General features: G+C 42.0%; 1 protein-coding gene across 2 annotated transcripts in view; it reads right to left on the bottom strand.

Annotated features, from left to right (window-relative positions):
- Positions 1-499: 499 nt before the first annotated feature.
- LOC124259887 overlaps positions 500-25,159 on the bottom strand; it is a 61,941-nt gene continuing 37,281 nt past the window's right edge. For both annotated transcript variants that reach the window (XM_046694108.1, XM_046694109.1), the window contains 10 exons: positions 24,745-24,913; positions 21,509-21,612; positions 21,314-21,379; positions 19,803-19,928; positions 7,630-7,749; positions 6,702-6,807; positions 6,363-6,433; positions 5,108-5,356; positions 1,820-2,205; positions 500-582 (listed from right to left, as the gene is read on the bottom strand). In XM_046694108.1, the coding sequence (XP_046550064.1) occupies positions 1,879-2,205; positions 5,108-5,356; positions 6,363-6,433; positions 6,702-6,807; positions 7,630-7,749; positions 19,803-19,928; positions 21,314-21,379; positions 21,509-21,612; positions 24,745-24,913 (1,338 nt within the window). In that variant the 3' untranslated portion in view covers positions 500-582; positions 1,820-1,878. The remainder of the gene's footprint in view (positions 583-1,819; positions 2,206-5,107; positions 5,357-6,362; positions 6,434-6,701; positions 6,808-7,629; positions 7,750-19,802; positions 19,929-21,313; positions 21,380-21,508; positions 21,613-24,744; positions 24,914-25,159) is intronic.

Genomic DNA, 25,159 nt, shown 5'->3' with positions numbered 1-25,159 from the left:
AGCGAACTAATGGCAGTAACATCCAGTGTGTCACACCAAGCTAGAACTATGTGGACTCTTAGTTCATAAGTCGTTCAGCCACAAAGTACTTTTGGGGGCAGTGGGGTAGCCTAGTGGTTAAAGCGCTCGCCGAAGATCTGGGTACAATTCCCCACATGGGTTCAAGGTGCGAAGCCCATTTCTAGTGTCATCCGCCCAGATATAGATGAAATATTGCTAAAAGCGTCGCAAAATTAAACTCACTCACTCACAAAGTGCTTTTGTCGTGCAGAATATTTTATGACGCTGATGTTTCAATGTCTTTGATATCTGCTGCTTAAATGTTCCCACTTACATAACATCCTTCTGATGACCACTTCTTCCTGGCCACATCGAAGAAGTAACAGCCGCTGGTGTAGGTGTAGACGCCGAGCTGGATGTCGGGGTGGGTGGTGTTCAGGTCAAGTTTGTGCAGGTCAGCGCAGGATGTGATCGTGCTGGAGTCGAACCCTTTGGGAACTGGTCGGAAACCAATCCACACTGTGCCCGTGAACTTCTGGACCTTCCGATTGTCCATTGTGTAAGACATGATTCGTGGGGGAGCTGTGGGTATAAAGAGTATGATACGTACAGTGAATTAAATGTTAATTTACAGACCCGTACCAGTTATATTCGGACACATGACGTAATTTCCAGGGACTTACATGTTAATTTAGTGTGGCATAAATAATTTTCACGAATTTAATTTTCGTTTAATCCAAGTCAAATTTTGCACATTTGTGAGGAATCATCTTACCTACAATCACATCTGTTTAATTTTCCGTTGCTTATTTATCGAATGGCAGCAAGTTAATCAACATATGTACAGTGCCGAGAACTCCTTTAACATGGCAGCCTATGGGATTGTGCATTGTGGAACCATACGTAAGTTGATAAATGTGATGTCATTAGTTGAATAGTGGTCAGAAAACTGAACTGAAATTATGTGCGGAGATCAGAGATGATTCACGTTTGTGTGTCACATTTTACAACTCACTTCATTAAGATTATTTATGCTACACTGAAATAACATGTAAGTCTATGGAAATTACGTCAAGAGTCCGAATATATCTGGCACGGGTCTGTATGTAATTGTTCAATGTGCCGTGATTAATAAACTATAGTAATATATAAGAATCATGTGTTTTTAAACGAGTAGTAATTATAACCATATTTTCTCGATCTTAATACACAGAATTTTGAACTTCTTTCAGTGGCATTTTAGAAGTTGGGACGGACAATACTGAACAAACCTTTTGGATAACATTCATGCTGGACAACGGTACAAGAATTTGTATCGAAGTTGTTATCCATAAAGTTGGTTCATTATAGAATTTTGAAGACAAAATAACCTATCCCTGACTCAGTCCGTTATCGCCTTATCCAGAGTAGAGTGGGTCGGTAAGGTTGTACGCCACTTTTAGAAACATCCCACAGATACCACGGTGGGGACACCAGAAATGGGCGTCACATAGTGTACCTTTGTAGGGAATCTAACTGGGTCTTTAACCACGAAGCTACCCCACTGCCTCAAAGTAGATGAAATGTTACCAGCTTAAGTACAAAGAGCTAGTTATCCCTAAATATACTGCATCGGACTCGCTGATTTGATTGAATTATGCCATCGTATCATAACTGCGTAGATCGATGCTCATGCTGTTGACCACTGGATTGTCTAGTCCAGACTCCTGACTCTATATATCTGGAATATTGCTGAGTGCGGCGTTAAAAAACAAACAAACAAACTACTAAATACATACATAATCATGCATAATACCCAAACAGAACCGGGGTAAGTTACCTAGTGTTTGTGGTATGAACGCAACGTCATCGCATATTCCTTTCTCAATGTTCCCAAGTTCACCCTTCTTGACCACAAGGAGGACCTGGATCTCGGGATCGGCAAGGTCTTGCACGTCCACGTGGATGGAAGAGTCGTCGCCGGTGAGGTTCACTCTGGTGTAGTAGAGGTTGTTCCAGTTTGCAATATGTAACGTGGATTCTGTGTAGTTCATGGGGCCGCTTGTGGAATGTGCGATGATAATTTTGATAGGTTCCTGGAGTGTTTTTAATAGGGATCGTGGAACCGTTCTGTGTCAAGAACTCCACTGTCAGGAACTGTGTGTCTGGTCCAAGACTCGACGTTGTGTCGGCAAATGTATTGATGTCTCTTTTGGTAGCAATTGCCTGAAAATTACATGTATATACTATATATGTAGCTGTAAAAATAACTCTGGCTTTACTGGAATCTGAACGCCATTATGTGTACAAGTATCACCGTTGGCATGCGGAAAACACATTGAAACATCAGTCCACCTACCCTTTCCGTTATCATAGTTAATGAAAGGAAAGTATCCATTAAAACTCGGAAAGCTCTTTTTAAATTCCAAGGGTGGAGATCGCAATAAAAAAATACTAGTTTTATTATGCATGTTTAAACTGCCCAAAAGAAGATTTAGATAAAAACAGATTCTCGGGCAAAAGAACACACGTTTCTGTCTACCGCAGTAAAAGTATGGAAACCAAAGAATATCTTGTTTACTGGTGCTACTTACGTGTCTCTGAGGGTGAGGAAGAGGATTGGGGTGAGGGGCGAAGGCGAGGGCGAGGGCGAGGGCGAGCGCGAGATGAAGTGAGCTGAGCTGAGGTGAAGTGAGGTGAGGTGAGGTGAAGTGAAGTGAAGTGAAGTGAGGATGAGGGTAAGGATGTGGATGAGGGTTGGGGTGAGATGAAGATGTGGATGAAGATGAGGGTAAGGATGAGGCTGAGGATGAGGCTGAGGATGAGGGTTGGAATGAGGATGAGGATGTGGATGTGGATGAGGGTAAGGATGAGGCTGAGGGTTGGGATGAGGCTGAGGATGTGGATGAGGATGAGGGTAAGGATGAGGATGAGGTTAAGGATGAGGATGAGGATGAGGGTAAGGATGAGGATGAGGATGCGGCTGAGCTGTGGGATGAGGCTGAGGCTGAGGCTGAGGCTGAGGCTGAGGGTTGGGATGAGGCTGAGGATGTTAGAGTTTGTTATGGAAAGGATATATTATCGGACATCAGACAGTCCAGTGAGCAATGAATCCTGGTTGGTAATACCAGAAGTGAGGATGAGGGTAAGGATGTGGATGAGGGTTGGGGTGAGATGAAGAGGTGGATGAAGATGAGGGTAAGGGTGAGGCTGAGGATGAGGGTAGGAATGAGGATGAGGATGTGGATGAGGTAAAGGATGAGGATGCGGCTGAGCTGTGGGATGAGGATGAGGATGAGGGTAAGGGTGAGGCTGAGGATGAGGGTTGGAATGAGGATGAGGATGTGGATGTGGATGAGGGTAAGGATGAGGGTTGGGATGAGGCTGAGGATGTGGATGAGGATGAGGGTAAGGGTGAGGCTGAGGATGAGGGTTGGAATGAGGATGAGGATGTGGATGTGGATGAGGGTAAGGATGAGGGTTGGGATGAGGCTGAGGATGTGGATGAGGATGTGGGTAAGGATGAGGATGAGGATTAGGCTTGGTATGAGGATGAGGATGTGGATGAGGGTAAGGATGAGGATGTGGATGTGGATGAGGTTAAGGATGAGGATGAGGATGAGGGTAAGGATGAGGATGAGGATGCGGCTGAGCTGTGGGATGAGGCTGAGGCTGAGGCTGAGGCTGAGGGTTGGGATGAGGCTGAGGATGTTAGAGTTTGTTATGGAAAGGATATATTATCGGACATCAGACAGTCCAGTGAGCAATGAATCCTGGTTGGTAATACCAGAAGTGAGGATGAGGGTAAGGACGTGGATGAGGGTTGGGGTGAGATGAAGAGGTGGATGAAGATGAGGGTAAGGGTGAGGCTGAGGATGAGGGTAGGAATGAGGATGAGGATGTGGATGGGGATGAGGGTAAGGATGAGGGTTGGGATGAGGCTGAGGATGTGGATGAGGATGAGGGTAAGGGTGAGGATGAGGATGAGGGTTGGGATGAGGCTGGGATGAGGATGTGGATGAGGATGAGCTGAGCTGTGGGGGATGAGGATGAGGGTTGGGATGAGGCTGAGGATGAGGGTTGGATGAGGATGAGGATGGTAAGGATGAGGCTGAGGATGAGGGTTGGAATGAGGATGAGGATGTGGATGAGGATGAGGGTGAGGTGAGGTAAGGATGAGGGTTGGGATGAGGATGAGGATGTGGATGAGGATGTAAGGATGAGGGGTAAGGATGAGGATGAGGATGAGGCTTGGTAGGATGAGGATGATTAGGATGAGGATGATGTGGGAGGGTAAGGATGAGGATGTGGATGTGGATGAGGTTAAGGATGAGGATGAGGATGAGGGTAAGGATGAGGATGAGGATGCGGCTGAGCTGTGGGATGAGGCTGAGGCTGAGGCTGAGGGTTGGGATGAGGCTGAGGATGTGAGAGTTTGTTATGGAAAGGATATATTATCGGACATCAGACAGTCCAGTGAGCAATGAATCCTGGTTGGTAAAACCAGAATACAGGATTATCCTCTAACTTCTGGAACATATTACGTTTTCAAGAAGATCCCTGCACGGAGTAGTTCAAAACAACACCCCACACACACACACACACACATAGTCAGTCTTTAGACCTCATTCCATCGCTAGTCCCAGATATACTTCCCATCAAAAGTTTCGACTCACTTAATATGGTTTTGTATATATATGTGGTTGCATCAAAGATTGATTTCTCCACTATCTTGGGGGGAACCAACTGCAATTCTTATGCAAATGAATTGCACGAGGATCATGCATCAAATTGCTGAAAAGCATGTGCAAATATCGTGCATGTGAACAGCTGCGTTTTAATTTGGTGTAAAGTTTTGTTAAGGATTCGCCATTTTTCACTGATTTTTACCATTTCTGGAACTCATGAGAATAATCTTTTCGACGTTACGAATTTGTTTTACAATCCATCAGTTCATGTGTTAACAGTACCTTTAAACCGTATGGAATATTTTGCAAAATTTAGTTTTAGAACATTTGCCTGAAGTAAGTGGCAATATTTACACAACTGAGTCTAAACTTTTGATGGCAAGTATAGATATGGAAGGCGTTTCTATACTAAAGACCACATACAGGGTACCATGTCTCACCGATATGACAGCAGTATCGTTCTCTCCGAGAAGGTTCCCGAAGATGTTTGCACCTGGTATGGACAGAGACGTTCTTGTGAGCGGCAACGTTACTTCGGTGCCTCCGGTCTCGCCAGCGTCAACATGGCTGATGGATCCGGTGACTGCGGGGGTACTGAAGTTTAAAGACTCCCCGGGGGTGAGAGTCCCCGACAATTTCTTCACTACGGTATCGACGATCAGTTTCACGTTGTCGGAATTGCCTGATTGCTGCAATGTCCAACACAAAACTTAAGATATTAATCTGTCGACGTAACGCTGGATGACGGTGTTTCCGTTGTTACACTAAGGTTCTACTTCATAGAACCGTATATACATATTAAGTCAACATAGATACAAATATCTACCTATATCGTAATGCTTTTTAAATTTAGATTTTGTTATTAAAGTTATTGTTCAAGTGAATATATCAAACACATTAGACGGATTCTGAGGCAACAACATATCGGCCTGTGAGCATACTTGTTTGAGACCAGGCAAGCGTATGTATGTGAGTGAGTGAGTGAGTGAGTGAGTGAGTGAGTGAGTGATTGAGTGAGTGAGTGAGTGAGTGAGTGAGTGAGTGAGTGAGTGAGTGAGTGAGTGAGTGAGTGTTTCGCGTCAAACAGCAATATTCCAGCACTATGGCGGCGGTCTGTAAACAATCGAGTCTGGACCAGACAATCCAGGGCTCAACAACATGAACATCGATCTACGCATCTGGGATACGATGACATGTGTCAACCAAGTCAGCGAGCCTGACCACCCGATCCCGTTAGTCGCCTCTTACGACAAGCATGGGTTACTGAAGACCAATTCTAAACCGGACTTTCACGGGTCGTATGTGAGTGAGACAAAAGCAGTTTATGCGTGGAGACAAATATGAACATATGTATCCGAGTATTAGTGTCCGCGACAGAATGACAGTATTATTTGGCTGATCGTAATTAGATGTGATTGATGAATATTTGTGCAATATGATGACATTGACCTGATCGCAGACCTTTTTACATGGGAAGATATGTATGAAAATCGATAAGTATAATTATGCATGAGAAATAAGAGGTATGTTTGTGTGTGAGACAATGTAAGGTATTATATATATGAAACATAGTGAAGATTTACATGTATGTGCTGGAAAATGTGAGTATATGTGTGTGAGACAAGAAAAATGTGTGTGTGCGTGTGTGTGTGTGATATATTGAGACAGGATGAATACAAGCAAGGTGCCACTTACCACCTCCTCCTGTTCCACGGCATGTACGTTTTTGGCGTGCTGCTTGAAAGGGTCAGCAGAACCAATGACACCTATGGATATAACCAGCAAACAACAACCAGTGATGTAAAAGGAAAATAAAGCAGCCTACCGAACCAAAGAAATAACTTGTAAGTGCATGATCTGTACTCGTAGATGGAGAAAGGGTGCGAAAATTAGTTTCCTACATTCGTTCAGGGTCTACTCTTTGACGAGCAACCGCTTTAACCACTAGACAGCTTATCTTGATTGAATTAAACATGTAACTAAAGTTATTTTGATAGGTAATGGGAATGGTAACAAAAAATGTTTAAATCTTACTCGGATCGGAGGACTCGAGGTCAGTGTCATAGATCGGGTACTTGTCCGATTTCTTGGCAGTAACAATATCAGTTAGAGTTGGATATTCCTCGTTTACATCGATGGCCTGAAAACAATACACACAGTTACATGTTACACACTGTTGCAGGCAATGCTGTTTACAACAATTAGTCTAGACGTTGTAAGGGAATTGTGCTCATTGCATTCTGTCTATTTACACTTTCAGTCCAGACTTTGAAGGGCGTCTTTGATATATTGGTCACTCTAAACTTTAAACTATATTTAGTCTGGACGTTGCTGGGTAACTGTGTCCCAGGGTATACTGCGTACTTCCATTCAAAGTCTGGACATGGTTGGGAGACTGTGGCGCATGACATATTTCCATTCAAAGTCTGGACATTGTTGGGAGACTGTGGCCCATGACATATTTCCATTCAAAGTCTGGACATTGTTGGGAGACTGTGACCCATGACATATTTCCATTCAAAGTCTGGACATTGTTGGGAGACTGTGACCCATGACATATTTCCATTCAAAGTGTGGACGTTGTTGGGAGACTGTGACCCATGACATATTTCCATTCAAAGTCTGGACATTGTTGGGAGACTGTGACCCATGACATATTTCCACTCAAAGTGTGGACGTTGCTGGGAGACTGTGACCCGTGACATACTGCATATTTCCATTCTTAGGTTAGACATTGTTGGGAGACTTGAGTTATTATTAAGTGTTTCGATTTACATAACATAATGTGGGTAAAAGAATTAAACTGGCGGAGAATTAACTGGACTCTGAAGTACGATCTAACCAATCCTTACTCTATTCAATACATTGTGTTCATAAAGTTAAGTAATACTTGCAATTTCAGTAATAAGTACTCACAGGTAGAAACAAGATGTTAAATAGCATGCTCATATGCTAAGCCTACCGTAACGGAATCTAACGCTGTTGTAAGGAGTGCCACGCCAAGTGCCTTGATGACTTCCGCTGATGCAGTCAAATCGGCAAAATCATTCGCCATCTCTTCAGTCTTTGAAAGGGTCACCAGCTGAAACAATAGTGCTCAACGTTGAAAACATTTAAACAAAGGTAAAAACACAGGCTACAAAACCTCTGAACACAAAACACAAATATCTCATTTGGCTTTCTCACCTGAGTATTAACCTGGAACTGTTGTACATGAGAAAATATAATTTACTTAAACTGACGCCCTCTGAGTTCATGAGGCTAGAAGAGATTAATCACACTGATCATGAGTGCAGCGGTGGAATTGTTCTAAAATCTTGATTTCACCACCGATTTCGTTCAAATTTGAGTGAGTGAGTGAGTGAGTTAAGATTTAAAGTCACATCAGCAATATTTCAGCCATATCGTGACTAAAACTAGTTCTAAATTTATAATACATACATATAATATATAAAACCCCGTCAACGAAGGACAGCAAAACCACTAGATTATCACAGATTGAGTTAAAACTAGCTAGCATATATCTTTAAAACTAGAAAATTATTTCTGGACAATACAATGTAAAATTGGGCTATAGATCGCCAACAACAGAAGGTAGATCACCATACTAGGGACCATTGGGACTTACAGTGTCTTTGCTACCTGCATGGACCCTAGTTGGATTTACACCATCCCTTCAGCCACTGGCGATTGTAGGACAAGTTTAGCCGAAATGTAAAGGAACAAATATACTCCGTTTAAAAATCGGGTAAGCAAAATTTAACTTTGAAAGTTTTAAGAATTACGTACCCTCTCAGGAGGACAATAATTTTACGCTACTTCAACCCCCTTTGAGGGTACGGCCACTAACAATCTCAGTTACTAATCTAAACTACCAATAATAAAATATGTCTCTATTTACAAAAAAGTTAACAAGTCTATTTTTTTTAAAAAGGGAATAATTAAATGAGAACTTATATTACTAAAAAGATCCTTCATAGTTTGTGATTTGAAATAGATATTCCTTGTGATGGAATATTCAACACAGTCAAGCAGGACATGCTTGACCGTGATTCTTTCATCACAAGGGATACAAAACGGAGGATCCTCACCTTTTAATGAGTATATATTATGAGTATATCTTGTATGGCCAATACGACATCGTCGCATGATGTCCTCTTCAAATCTGGATTGACAACCCAAGTAGGTGTAACCAATATGGGGTTTTATTTCATGTAATTTATTAATACCCACCTAAACTGACGGGCAAAAGTTAGTATAACGTTTTCAATTTGGTTTGGGGAAATTGAGCATGTCTAAATTCCAATGAAACATCCAAAGCAAACATTGTCAAAGTCACGAGAATATTGCAGAATGGTAGTGATGTCAGTAGATGTAGTCACGTGACCCCCTAGCACGAGAAAAAGGTATAACATGTAATCTTTGAAAATCACGAACATGCACGTGCACCAGTCGGGTAGAAATGGGATGGATACACGCTGGCATGTCACAGTAACTGAAAGCACATGCAAAAAATGCCGAAGCTGACACAAATTCAGCGAGAGCGAGCCATTGGAATGCGCGATATGGGAGCTACCCAAGCTCATCTTGCCAGAACGTTCGGCTGTACCCCAGCAACAATCTCCAGGCTGTTCACACGTTACCGGAATACTGGTAGCACTCAAGACAGGCCGAGAAGTGGACGGCCACGGGTCACTACACCCATAGAAGACCGCTACATCCGGACTATCCATCTCCGGAACAGGTTCGTGACGGCAACGTCGACGGCGGCTACGGCACTCGGGCATCGTATCAGTCGTCGCACAGTGACCCGAAGATTGAGATTAGCTGGTATAAGGGCTTACCGGCCTTTCCGCGGAATGGTCCTGACCCTCAGACATCACCTAAACAGACAGCGGTGGGCAAGGCAAGTATACAGGTGGCAAGTCCGAGATTGGCGACGTGTTCTCTTTTCCGATGAAAGCCGTTTCACCCTTTGCAAGTGTGATGGCAAAGAACGGGTATATCGTCGACGAGGGGAACGTTTAGCAAGGCCATGCATCAGAGAAGTTCATCCATTCGGCGGGGGTGGAGTCATGGTTTGGGGCGGTATCTGTGGAGACCAGAAGACCCGTCTGGTTGTAGTGCAGGGCAATCTCAATGCACGGGGTACATCGGACAGATCCTACAGCCAGTTGTGGTACCCTTCCTACAGAATCAACCCCGGGTGTACTCCACCACAACATGACAACGCGAGACCTCACACTGCCAGAGAGACTCGCTACTTTCTGCAACAGAACACTGTTGACGTCCTGCCCTGGCCAGCGTGCTCACCGGATATGAACCCGATCGAGCACCTCTGGGATCATCTGGACAGGAAGATCAGAGGTCGGCAACAAGTTCCACAGAACAGGCAACAGCTAGAGCAAGCACTCAGAGAGGAATGGAACCGCATTCCCAATGACGTCATTCGACGTTTGACGACGTCAATGAGGAGACGTGTGAGGGCATGCATTGACGCAGCAGGGGGTCACACACGATACTGATGTGCACAAGATCCTGTATTCAAGGAATGCCCCTGCTACTGACTCATAAACTCAGATTGTGATAATCGATTTATGCAAAATTCCACCCCTTGCGTGTTTACTTGACAGCGGCTCACAAACTCCTTGAATGAAATTGTTGATTTTTTGTGATTTACAGCTCAAGTGTTTTTTTATTATGATGCATTAAATATTTTTGGGAAATTTCGGTGTATGTCTTTGTTACAGGACGTTCAAAACGTCATATACTAACTTTTGCCCGTCAGTTTAGGTGTCCCACTTCTTCTGCATCAGATCGCGGATGTAAAGTTCTAATGCTAGAGACCCGTGAAGATCCGGGGTAAAAGAATTAAACTGACGGAGAATTAACTGGACTCTGAAGTACGATCTAACCAATCCTTACTCTATTCAATACATTGTGTTCATATAGTTAAGTAATACTTGCAATTTAAGTAATAAGTACTCACAGGATGTTAAATAGCATGCTCATTTTCTAAGCCTACCGTGACGGAATCTAACGCTGTTGTAAGGAGTGCCACGCCAAGTGCCTTGATGACTTTGCTGATGCGGTCAAACTGGCAAATTCACCACCGAGTTCAAAGTGAGTGAGTTAGTTAAGATTTAAAGTCACATCGGCAATATTTCAGCCATATCGTGACTAAAACTAGTTTCTAAATTTATAATACATACATATAATATATAAAACCCTGTCAACGAAGGACAGTAAAACCACTAGATTATCACAGATTGAGTTAAAACTAGCTAGCATATATCTTTAAAATTAGAAAATTATTTCTGGACAATACAATGTAAAATTGGGCTATAGATCGCCAACAACAGAAGGTAGATCACCATACTAGGGACCATTGGGACTTACAGTGCCTTTGCTACCTGCATGGACCCTAGTTGGATTTACACCATCCCTTCAGCCGCTGGCGATTGTAGGACAAGTTTAGCCGAAATTTAAAGGAACAAATATACTACGTTTAAAAATCGGGTAAGCAAAATTTAACTTTGAAAGTTTTGGGACTTACGTACCCTCTCAGGAGGACAATAATTTTACGCTACTTCAACCCCCTTTGAGGGTACGGCCACTAACAATCTCAGTTACTAATCTAAACTACCAATAATAAAATATGTATCTATTTACAAATCAGTTAACAAGTCTAATTTTTTTAAAAAGGCAATAATTAAATGAGAACTTATATTACTAAAAAGATCCTTCATAGTTTGTGATTTGAAATAGATATCCCTTGTGATGGAATATTCAACACAGTCAAGCAGGACATGCTTGACCGTGATTCTTTCATCACAAGGGATACCAAACGGAGGATCCTCACCTTTTAATGAGTATATCATGAGTATATCTTGTATGGCCAATACGACATCGTCGCATGATGTCCTCTTCAAATCTGGATTGACAACCCAAGTAGGTGTAACCAATATGGGGTTTTATTTCATGTAATTTATTAATACCCACCTAGGTGTCCCACTTCTTCTGCATCAGATCGCGGATGTAAGTTCTAATGCTAGCTTTGTAATCAGAGTATGGTATAAGAAGTGGTGTCACAGATTTGTTGAGTGCTGCCTTAGCAGCAAGATCAGCCAGTGTATTCCCAGAAATGCCAACGTGGATGGGTAACCAACAAAAGACGATGTCGCATTGGCCAGTAGCAAGCTCATTATACAATTCAATAATTTCTAATAAAAGTGGATGTTTACAAGAAAGATTTTTAATAGCCTGAAGACACCGAAAGAGAATCAGAAAAGATGATATATTGTTTATATTTACAGTGTTTATTTATATATTTAAGAGCTGTTAATATAGCGTTAGCTTCTGCTGTGAAAATAGAGCTATTATTAGGTAGTCGAGAAGATATTGTTCTGGATCCAATGACAGTGACACAAGCCACCGCGCCACCATCCTTGGATCCATCTGTAAATAAGGATTTATATGTATTATATTTATTTCTTAATTGACTAAATTTTTGTTTATACTGTAAATCATTAGTTTCGGATTTTTTAAATGTGGTTAATGTTAAGTCAACCTCTGGCCTCACCAATTGCCAAGGAGGAGAAGAAAGAAGACGAGAAGGAGATATATTCTCCAGCTCAATTCCGGCAGCAGCAATGAATGGTTTAATTCTGTGTCCAAGAGGCGGAACAAGAGAAGACTTTTTGTTATACAAATCCTCATAAAGAGGATTGAAGACACAGTTAAATGCAGGGTTAGATTCGTTAGAATATAGTTTGGTAATATATTGTGAAGATAATTTTATACGGCGTTGGGAAAGAGAAGGCTCATCTGCCTCGACATAGAGACTATCAACTGGAGAAGTTCTAAATGATCCAAGACAAAGTCATAGTCCTTCGTGGTGGATAGAATCAAGTAGTTTAAGGTTGCTTTTGCAGGCTCCGCCATATTCGATCGAGCCATAATCAAGTTTAGATCGCACCAATGATCTATATAAGTGAAGCACTGTAGTTTGATCCCCTCCTCACTTTGAATTGGAGACAACCTTTAACGAATCGAGTGCCTTCAGTCATTTAGCTTTAAGGGATTTAATTTGTGGCAGGAATGTTAAATGGGAATCGAAAATTAGGCCCAAGAATTTGGCCTCCTTTACAACTTTGATGGGAGTGCCATTTAAAGATAGTTCTGGGTCCTTATGAGGCTTATATTTACGGCAGAAATGTATACAATTAGTTTTTGATTTAGAAAATTTAAAGCCGTTTTCAAGACACCATTTATTTATCTTGTTTAAACACGACTGTAGTTGCCGTTCAATAGTATGCATATTTTTAGCACGACAAGAAATATTGAAATCATCCACAAATAATGATCCATCAATTGAATCATTTAAAACCTTTGATAAACTATTGATCTTGATGCTAAACAGTGTGACAGACAAAATACTGCCTTGTGGGACACCCTGATCCTGATTATAATGGTCAGACAGAGTTGAGCCCACTCGGGCTTGAAATTGCCTGTCTCTTAAAAAACTGTGATATAAAAAGAGGTAAACGACCCCTTAAACCAAAACCATGTAAATCCTTCAAAATGCCATGCTTCCAGGTAGTATCGTATGCTTTCTCGAGATCAACGAATATCGATACAGCATGTTGTTTATTTACTATAGCATTTTTAACAAAGGATTCTAAGCGTACCAAATGATCAATGGTACTACGATTTTTCCTGAAACCACATTGAATATTTGTTATAAGGTTATTGGTTTCAAGATACCATGTTAATCTATTGTTTACTATTCGTTCCATGGTTTTACAGACACAACTCGTTAAAGAGATTGGTCTGTAATTAGAAGGATCAGTATGATCCCGGCCAGGTTTTGGAATGGGGACTACAATGGCATTACGCCAGGAAGTTGTGAAATTTCATGAAGTCCATATTGTATCATAAACATGTAGCAGCGTTTCCAGACATGATTCTGGCAAATGCTTCAAGAGCTGAAAATGGATATCATCAGCCCCTGTTGCTGTATCATGAGCTTGCTCAAGGGCAGTACATAGCTCATGTAATGAAAATAATTCATTATAGTCTTCGCCGTTATCCAAGGTAAAATTTAGTCGTTTCTTCTCCTGTTGTTTCTGGTATGTTTGAAATTCAGGGACGTAATTGGACGAAGAAGCATGTTTGGCAAGAGTTTCACCAAGCTTATTGGCAATATCAGTCTTATCCGTCAATAAATTGTCACCATCCTTCAAATGGTGGACAGTAGATTTTGAGCCTTTGTCTTTTATTCGTTGAATGATGTTCCACACCTTTGACATCGGTGTGCGTGAATTAATTTTGGAAACATAGTTTCGCCAAGACTGACGCTTATTTTGTTTAAATGCGCGTCGAGCCTTGGCATTTAAAATTAATATTTTTCTGCTTTCTTCTTACTCTTTCTGGCCTGTTTACAGTCATTATTAAAACATGGTTTACGAATAAGTGGAATTGCAGAGGACTTAGGTATAGTTTCGTTAGCAATATTCTTCAGTGTATCAGAGAATAACTGAATAGGATCTAGAGCACTGTAAAAAAGTCGGATTTCAAGTTGTCAGTACACAGTGTTTGAAAAAATGGCCAGTTGGCCTTACTAAAATTCCACCTTGTTGCAGGTGGATCATCATTCGAGTTTATAGCCTAAAGTATTGTGGGGAAATGGTTACTTCCAGACGGGTCATCGTGGACTGACCATTCCAATTCGTAATAAATATTGGGATCTGTAAGAGACAGATCAAGTGCAGAATAAGTTCCAAAACCAGGATGTAAAAAAGTGGCTGATCCATCATTAAATATGCATAAATTATTATTAGAAATGAAGTCTTCGAGGATTTTCCCTTTTTTGTTAGTATCGGTACTCCCCACAAAGGGTTGTGTCCGTTAAGATCACCCATGATAATACAGGGTTTGGGAAGCTGATCGAAGAGATCCTGAAGATCGGACTGCTGAAGAGCCGAAGATGGAGAAATGTATAATGAACAAAGCGTGAATGTTATTTGTAAAGAAAGGCGGACAGCAACAGCCTGAAGATTGCTTATAAGAGGGACAGGGCTATGAATCACACCCTGCCTCACCAAAATTGAAGCGCCACCAGTGGCTTTCTAACCTGGGGATGAAAACGAATGAAATGAATTGTACTGACGAAAATCAAATTTATCTATACTTTTCAGGTATGTCTCCTGTAAACTAAAGGCTGATGGTTTAAAATCTTGTGATAATAATTGTAGATCATTAAAATTGGTCTTAAGGCCTCTGCAATTCCATTGTATTAGACTAGGATTCCGTCTCATGGTGGTTCTATTGGTGATCTCTCAAGAGAACGTGGGGAAGAACTCCTATGTTTGTTTTCTGAAGGTGGAGTTACCTCCATCTCCAGGGGCTCAAAGGAGTTGTAAACCTCTATCGTTACAGGCGTCTCTACAGTAGAGGGAGTTTTTGATGTTTGTTTCCGATTGAAGCGTTTCCGCTGAGCTTTCGACATTTCAACATTTTCCTCAACATTAACAGTTGTCTGAGCAATCGTTTGCTCTGATTGGCTGACAGTCTGAGAGGCTGATGTCACAGTGGTCTGGCTATTAGAAGTAGTTTGCATAGAGATAGGTTGTTTGGATTTAGTCCAAGTCAAATCGGTTTGGCATGAAACCGACACTGATGTGTTTTTTCTGGAGACACCAGCTGAATAACTAACTATCGAAGATGGCTTTGACAGCATTTGATGCACTTGTTTTTTAGCCTCAAAAAAGGAAATATTACTTTCATATTTCAACTTCAGGATTTTCGATTGGATCTGCCATTCAGGGCAGGATTTTGAAGATGAAACATGATCACTGCCGCAGTTTACACATTTAGGATCTTTGCTGCAGTCAGCATAGGATCCTCGCTGCAACGATGACAACGATGAATATTTCGGCAGGATTTGGAGCCATGCCCAAACTTCTGACATGCATAACATCGGAGTGGAGTGGGGATATACACCTCCACTCCGATATTGAAATAACCAGCTTTTATTGATTTCGGGACTGTGCTCAATGAAAAGGTAAACAGATAAGTGTTGCTTGGAACAGTTCTACCATCTTGTTTCTTGACTGTGAAGCGCTTTACAGACGTGACATTCTGATCTTTAAGTTCGTCAACGATTTCCTCCACTGACATGTCCGACAAACAACGGACTCTGTCCCGAACAATGCCTCTACTCGAATTGAGTGTTTTATGTTCTGTGACCGTAACGTTGACATGTGCAAATTGTTGTTGTTGTAACAGATTAATTGATTGTTGTTTCCTTGCACATTCTACAAAGAGCTGACCACCTCGGAGACACGAGACGTTTTTGACTTCTCCACATATATACTGAGTCAAAAAAGAAACTTCACATTCTTTCTTCAGGGCACTATAAAAGAACAAGAGATGGTAAGATGGTTAAATTGTTATTATTTCATTGCTGAGATCTGTGTGATGTACTCGATACACTGACAGTGCCATAATCAGTTCCATTAGGCTACACCGCCGTTCCGAAACATGGGTATACAGAATATCAAGTCACAAGAATAAAAATGCGAAATTTCTCAGTTCAATATCGTGTATGGCCGCCCCGCGCATTCACCACTGCCAAACACCGTCTCCTCATCGACTGCCTGATGCTTGTGAACACGTGGTTGGGATTCTGCGCCATTGCTCTTGCAAGGCAGCGCCAAGTTCCTGCAAATTCTGAGGTCGGTTCCTAAGACCGTGAAGCCTTCTCCCAAGTGCATCCCAAACGTGCTCTATTGGATTAAGGTCAGGGGACCTCGATGGCCAGTCCATGACGTTGATTCCAGCGTTTTGAAGGAAATTTCGTGTCAACATCGCGGTATGCGGCCGAGCATTATCATGCTGGAACTGTAGACCAGGGCCATGAGCCGCCATGAAAGGAACGAGTTCAGGGGTGAGCACCTGGTCGCGGTAAGCAGGAGCTGTGAGGTTTCCACGGATGACCAGAAGTCGGGAACGGTTGTTCCCACAGAAAGCACCCCACACCATGCAACTTCCGCCCCCGAATCTGTCGACTTCCTGTACACAACATTGGGCATACCGTTCACGACGTCGTCTCCAGACTCTATGCCTGCCGTCCGCGAATCTGAGGGTAAACCTGGATTCATCGCTAAAGACGACTCGATTCCAGTCTCTGGGTCCATCGGAGGTGACGTTGGGCCCACAGCAGACGTTGACGTTGATGAAACGGCGTCAATATTGGCCCACGATATGGACGTCGATAATGGAGATTGGCAGCCCGCAACCGATTTTGAATGGTCTGTGAGGACAGTCGACCTCTAAACATCTCAGCCCTGGTTCGTGTAGCCGGCAGAAATCTGTCACGTAGGTGACGTAGGACGATTTGACGGTCTTCTGCTCATGACGTCACACGTGGACGACCCGACCTTGGGCGATCAGAAGTGGTGCCAGTTTGTTGTAGACGACCTCACAAGTCATACACAGTACGACGGCTGCATCCCATTGCTCTTGCGACGTCAATAACTGATCTTCACGCTTGCAACATACCAACGGCACGTTCACGTTGCACATTTGACAATCGTGGCATTTCAAGTACCGTTAGAACTGTGGTTTAAAAGTGTTTTTTTCAATTCTTGAGGCCAATGCAAACACGTGCATATGAAGAAAACTTCGATGCGAAGACCACGTGATCGACTGCACGTGCAAAACCTGATTTGGCACTAACGTCATTTGCACGACGAATGGATGGGTTTGAGTGGGTTTTGCTAACGTTTTTCTAGAGTCGAAAGATAGGGATCCCATTTCGGATACATAGATGTATCATCATAAAAAAATTATTCATTATTTTTCAAATTACATTTTGTGAAGTTTCTTTTTTGACTCAGTATAGATTGGATAGTCTTGGAAATCAGAAAAGGATTTAATTTGAGGGGTTCACCATTTGTAGCCTCAACGACTATAAATTTTGACCAGTTGTCCTGTTGTTTTGGAACTGAAATATCTTCAGCCTCCAGACGCCTTTTCTTGTAATTTCTAGCGGAACCAGAATGTATTTGACTCATGATGTATCGAAGATGTTCAGCACCCTTGCTCCCCACCCGCCACCGAGTGTCAACAAGGACAGTGTCTATCTGCAACGGATATCCAGCATGCAAACACCAGGGATACAAGGGTGATATACTCCAGTAAATAACTATATTTGTCTACCAAATATAATGTCAGGCTGGTTCGGCTCTAACATAAACTTGGAGACATACAGAATTTAGAGGTCGACATCACCAGATTGGCCCATGAGCCACCACCTTCTGGCATAGGACTCTAGGCAATTTAATATTGTATTTGTATATGCCAAATCGAAAATGACAAATACCCAATAATTTAAATGTGCAGAAAATACTTTCTATGCACAGGGCATGGCGTGACCAGCCGATTGATAGAATCGGGCCGATTCTACCACCCGTCTAGGTGAAGTAAGGGCCGAAGTGGTGTGCTGGGCAATAGGAACACGGTTCCAGGCTCCTACTGCCCTCAACCACCAGGCTACCGTCCTCCACCGACACAGGGGCGCAACCCACGGCAAACGGGTTGGTGGACCAAATATACCCCCGGGTCCACACGGGGGTTGAAGAGCTCTTAGCGTTACCCAGCACCCACCACGAGGAGGTGGCTCTTCACTGGTGCCCGTTCAAATTTGAAATATATGTTAATCATAACATATAAAAACAATATATGACTGCAAAGGTCTAGATTTTTATTTTCAAACATCATTGTCCAAACAGGGATTCGAACCCCTGTGGTTTCTTCAAGGAAACGGGAGTGCTGCTGTGCGGTTAGGCAAAAAATGCTTCCATTTTAAGCTAATTGTATGAATGGTGGGTGCTATATTCTTACCGTTTCTGCGAACACCTGGTGTCATCACTGATTTTCAGTGATCCATTCATATAATTTTCACCTGGTTTTCCATTACACCAAATGGACTTTGTTTCTTGGGAAAGTCAAAACTGGCTACTCTCTTGCACTGACTTTAAAGTTTACACAATGTAGCCGTGCTTACACCGTGACGGGCGAAAACAAAAAAATGAGCCATGGTATTTGTCTGCCCACCAACACCTGACAATACTCCTGTGACAAATACGTTCAGTTTCGTATGTTATATTTGGGAATTACTAATCCCAAATATAACATACGTTACATTTCACCACTTTCTAACTTGGCATTGTGTATTTCATAATTCAGTTTCTCACTCACATAACCACTATCACTGTTTTCCCTCTGTCTGTTGAAATGTTTCAGCAGGTAAACGACTGACGCTTAGCGATGATCAACATCATGAGCATCGATCTACGCATGCGCAATTGTATTACGATGACATGTGCCAACCAAGCCAGCGAACCTGACCACCCGATCCCGTTAGTCGCCTCTAAGGACAAGCATGGGTTACTGAAGACCAATTTTATTCCGGATCTTCACGGATCGATAATTATTTTAGATTTACATACAAGTGTATCACCCTGACTATCATTCAAACACTTGTTATTCTTCACAGGTATTCCAAAGACAGTTGATACTCGCTTAATTATTAACACACGCGGTCTTATATTCAAGGGTCTTGATAATATTACCGGAGGGCTTCTGTGTACATGTTATACTCGTCATAATATTACAAGACTGACTGACTGAGTTTGGTTTTACGCCGCTTTTAGCAATATTCCAGCAACATCACGGCGGGGGACACCAGAAATGGGCTTCACACATTGTACCCATGTGGGGATTCGAACCCGGGTCTTCGGCGTGACGAGCCAACGCTTTAACCACTAGACTACCCCACCGCCCCCATAATATTAAGAGGGACACTGAATAAGGATTGTATCGAACCTGGATTTTCATCGCTGCGAGTCAACACTTCAACTAGTAGGCTAACTCACCGTAATACTAATTCAGTGAGTGAGTTTAGTTTTACGCCGCGTTTAGCAGTATTCCAGCAATATCACAGCGGGGAACCCCAGAAATGGGCTTCACGTTGTAGCTATGAAGGGAATCGAACCCGGGTGTTTGGTGTGATGAACGAACGCTTGAAGCACTAGGCTACCCCACCGCCCCCGTAAGTGCCAGACCTACCTGACAGTGTCTCGTGCACTCATTAGCCTCCGAGGCAACGGTGTGGAGGCAGGTGAGTACTTGCTGCATAGCCGCAGGATCTGGAGTCGTCATGTTGGCGCAGATGTCGGCGATGTGGTCTCGGACCTGTAACATGTTACACAGTTACGTCAGTTTCAAGATACGATGTTACATCTATAGTAAAATCTCGCTAATGCAAAGTACCTAGTCATATTTCTCTTATCGATTAAGTGGTAAATATGGATAAGAACTTACGTCGGTAAAAGTGACGTTAGTGAGTGAGTGAGTGAGTTTAGTTTTACGCCGTTTTTAGCAATATTCCAGCAATATCACGGCGTTGCACACCAGAAATGGGCTTCACATATTGTGCCCATGTGGGGAATCGAACCCGGGGCTTCGGCATGACGAGCGAACGCTTTAACCACTATTGTACCCCACCGCCCTTAAGAGACGTTAGTGTTAAATGAGTAGTGCCACTGTGTTAAGAGTTTAAATAGTATCATTACAATTGGCGAAAATAATAGTGATGATTATAAAAAATTTGGATATTTTTTTTAGATCAGATTCGTTTTTTAGTCAACAATAGGTCTTGCATAGGCCACCATCATCATCTATAGTTGTCTTATTTCATACGTACGCCATTGGACACCTATTAAAAGATACTAGACGCAACATAAATTTGTCTTGTATTATTAATTATTGCGGAATAAAACAAATAAATAAATAAACAAAGAGTTTTCGGATGTTCATGGCACGGGGTGTTTTGTTTGTTTGGTGTTTTACGCCGCACTCAGCAATATTCCAGCTACATGGTGGCGGTCAGCAAACGATCGGGTCTGGACCAGACAATCCAGTGATCAACAGCATAAGCATCGGTCGACGCAATTGGGATACGATGACGTGTGTCAACCAAGTCAGCGAGACTGGCCACCCGATCCCGTTAGATGCCTCTTACTCATGGCGCAGTGAGACTGGTTAGACTCATTATCAGCGCTGGGTCAAACACAATGCCAAGACACAGTACCCTCACCCTCATGGTACTCTCTGGAAGCAACCCTTGAAGACCCGGGTTAGAATATATCTTCAGTAACCAATGCTTGCCGTAAGAGGCGACTAACGGGATTGGGTGGTCACGCTTTGATGGCTTGGTTGACACATGTCATCGGTTCCCAATTGCGCAGATCGATGTTCATGCTGTCGATCACTGGATTGTCTGGTCTATTTATAGACTGCCGCCATATAGCTGGAATATTGCTGAGTGCGGCGTAAAACTAACCTCACTCACTCACTCTGGAAGCACTGCCTAGGCCCACCGACTGATAACATATTTCTTCTTCTCACGCGATCGTAATTTTAAAAAAAACATACACAAGGAATCGTAATTCGAACGAATTTTAGAACTCCGAACTCGACCAGCGAATCCTAGTACGAGAAAGGGACGCAACTCTTTTCCTCAAATGTGTGCCAGAACATATATAGATATTATCTCCGACGTCGGGAACAACACTTACTGCAGCGTTGTTGTCTCTCTGGATATTGTATCGCTCAAGAAGGGCTGCTTGATCCGCCAAGTTGGCCTAGAACATATTAAACATAAGACGCAACTTATTCATGATATGAAACCAGAAACCAGACTTTATTCATTATACTTAAACACATATTTTTCTAATATATAATTTGTGATATCAACTGCTGAAACAACTTACCTGTGCTTGTGCATCGTTCATCCCGTTGGCAACGGTGTTGTCGCCGGGGGCTAAGAATGAAGTGTATTCGTTGTTGGGGCCGATTCCGGGTACTTGTTGGTATTCTGTGTAAAACCATGAAATACACCTTACCGCTTACTAAATCACAATCCGTACACCGTTGAAGTCAGAAATATAATGTAAACAGAAACTGACTTTGAATTATTATTATTATAGGATATTTATATAGCGCACATATCCAGGCAACTAGTGCATGCTCAAGGCGCTGAATGTGGCGATACTCTTTATATGACAAACAACTACAACGTATGAATATTACAAATACGTCTGACACAATCGTTGAAATATGCGTAGTTTTTAAATTCTACATTAAATTATATATTTTGTGTCACAATAAAACTATAAATCTGTCAGTACAAGAATCGTATTGCTGGCTCATTGTCAGCATATATGATGACCGCCGCCATATTGCTGAAATATTGCTGAGTGCAGCGTTAACCAACAAAGTATTAAACCAACCAAGCATACAAGATTATTATTATTATTGGTTTATCTGTTAGTGACGAGTTAGTAGAGCGGATTGCAGCCATGACATTCAGGTCATGCAAGGGGTCGTGTTAAGTTGTGTCAGATGTGTAATTTGTGTTAAGATGATTATATACATACTGACATGGGCGAATTATAAACCAACACCGATATATGCATGCACACACACACCTACTAGCACCAGGTACTTCAAAGTGTTAAAATTTCCCTTAATGTCGATCAATGTTAATACCTCAGGAAGTCACTATTCCACGATATCGATTAATTAGGAGGACAAAAATACTGCACACTATCTTATGCTTAAAATTGTTTTCAGATTTTAAAAAATCCGCATTCATACAACTATCGCTCAGAAGGTCTTTGATCAAGGTTCATGATAAATGACGTGAATTTTTAATGATCGACATAGTTTCCAAATAAAAAACAAACAACTCATAAAATCATTAAAAATATTGATGAAACGTCTTACATAAAGGTTCTACCCTATGATGTTTTCACACATTTTACAGTCTGTGATAAATGTACGTGGTATAAATGGTGTATTCCCATACTGCCTACAGTTCCAAACTGCCTACAGATTAAAACAACATGATACGGTCCAGTGATCAGGAAGTGAATACACCAATCTGACCGGTTCTACCCCTGCTAAAATGAACTTGACTAGTTAGCTTGTTAATTCTATGGTGTCTTCCCACTCTGCCTACAGAAGTTTAAAAAAAATGACAAGTGTTGGTTGGTAGGACATCTTTATTCATTCTGAGAATTCTCAGACTTTACATGGAGACATGGATTTATCATGAGTTGGCAGTGTGGGATGTAGGCAGTTTGGAACTGTAGGCAGTATGGGACCTAACCGGTATAATAAGACTATGTTTCACCATTAACCTTCATAAATTATTAACAAGTAATGAAAATTGTTAGTGTATAGTGAACATATGAAATCAACATGCATATTAGTATAGGATAATTGTGATAAATGAACATATACGAACATAACGAGCATAGACATACACTGTATACATATTATACAAGTCAAATACCAGTACAATGTTTATTACAAGAAAACGGCCATCCTATTGAAAATACGAAATATATAAATATCAAGTGTAAATATGATTTTATCTTCATGTTTTGAATTTAAGTTCTGAATTTGAAATAGACTCTTTTTCCATGAAAAGAGATATTAATAACATATTTTAAAATATCAGTATTTAAGCTCGTTAAGGTATCCAAATGACCGTTCTTGTAAATTGTATAATTGATGGATTATGCATACTTTCCGTTAACCATTCGATGTTGTTCTACACACATATATAGATAACGAATAATACATATATATTAAGTTTTCCTCATCGAAAGGTTCGTTAATGGAACGAGTAGCCGCATTCGGAACCACTCGCTTGTGGTTGGACGGACCCGAGTAAACCAGGGGGCCAGAGTCGAGTCCCGGTGTTACACCAGTGGCTCCGAATGGGACACATCAACAATACCCTACGTGTTCTGTGATGGTTCCACATCATCAACACCAAACACTTAGCTGGGATTTCCTTTGGGAAGATGTCGTTGATCAACAGAAACTGACATTCATCACATTAAAGTTCATGCCTCCTGTGGTTTTAAAATTACAAAACTAATACTCTCTTTCTTCACAGATGATTTGGTGGATTTTAATTGAACTTCTTAAAAGACGCCCTTTTCAGCAGATTGATAATTTTTATGATATCATTCTGTAAAGACCTGAGACAGCAATATATATGTGAAGCGTTACCCTGAGGACATTCTTGACAACATTTCGAGTTTACCCTTACGCCCTGTATTCAAGTTGAAAAGGACCCCCAGAACGTGTCTGTTACATGTTTCCTGGTTGACACTAATCTGGGGCACCAACCATTGACCATATTTCATGATCTGCGTCTTGATATGCAAACCTTTCTGTATTTATGGCACAAACGTAAACTTGCTGAACTTCATTACGTAAAAACAAAATATTTGTCTTCTTTGATGACACTTAATTGTGATTCAAAAGCACGTTTTTACTGAAGATCTGCACATTCTCGTTTTTCAAAGAAAAAGGTGCATGCTCAAAGGGCTAACATTATTACCCCGGTCAATGGGTCACTACAACCCAAGCTGCCTATGAGGCGCTAGAAGGTAAAAAGTCTTATCACCTTCTCATCCCACCGGGTACCCATTCACTGCTAAGTGAACAGAAGCAATTTTGATGTAACAGAATATCGACATATTTAGCTTTTATTCCATGAAAAATGAATCAAACATATCTTTTATCTCCTACACACCGTCTTTCCTCTCTGAAATTTGAAAAAAACTCCATCGTAGATGAAAACAACCCGAACGCCCGTTTAGCACCCATCGTGATGGAAGGCATCTGATCATGACGAGTGTAAGAGTGACCGAGTCAGTTGAGTTTTATGTCGTTTTAAGCAATATTCCAGCTATGTTAGGGCTGAGGACACCAGAAATGGGCTGTCCAGACAGTACCAATGGTCAGGAATCGAACCCGGGTCTCAGGCGTGATGAGCGAACGCTTTAACCGCGTGGCTTGCCCAGAACCCAGACCGGTGTAAGAACATCGAAGAGGTGTGTAGTTCTAATTACCCTAGAAGAAAACTGATAATAATGGACAATAAACTCCATCGTACGAACACCAAGCAAAGCAGCGGCATGCATACCTATCTCGCTCCTCTTACTCTCGGTGTTCAATAGTGTCGCAATCTGGGTCATCTTCTCCGTTACCGCTTTCTGCTCGCCGCTTGCCGCCAGCTTGTCAATGGCCGTCTGAGAGAACATCTTCTCGTTTGAAGTCCATGCCCGTATCTGTTCTGTACTGCCTGGCGTGACCTACCAAACAATTCGTTGACATTAAGAGTGAGTGAGTTTAGTTTCACGTCGCTTGTAGCACTATTCTAGCAACATCACGGCAGAGGGCACCAGAAATTGACTCACACCATTGTGTAGCCATGTGGGGATTCAAACCCGGGTCTTCGGCGTGACGAGTGAACGTTTTAACCGCTAGGCCACGTTCAGAACCATATCACAATGACTGTGTCGTTGGCGTCGTTTAGACCGTGAATATTTATCATCTAC

The sequence above is a fragment of the Haliotis rubra genome, unplaced genomic scaffold, assembly GCF_003918875.1.
Source record: "Haliotis rubra isolate DU_JTF1 unplaced genomic scaffold, ASM391887v1 Scf74, whole genome shotgun sequence".
Lineage (NCBI taxonomy): Eukaryota > Metazoa > Mollusca > Gastropoda > Lepetellida > Haliotidae > Haliotis > Haliotis rubra.
The sequence above is the reverse complement of the archived record's forward strand: the minus strand, read 5'-3'. Positions and strand labels throughout refer to the sequence as shown.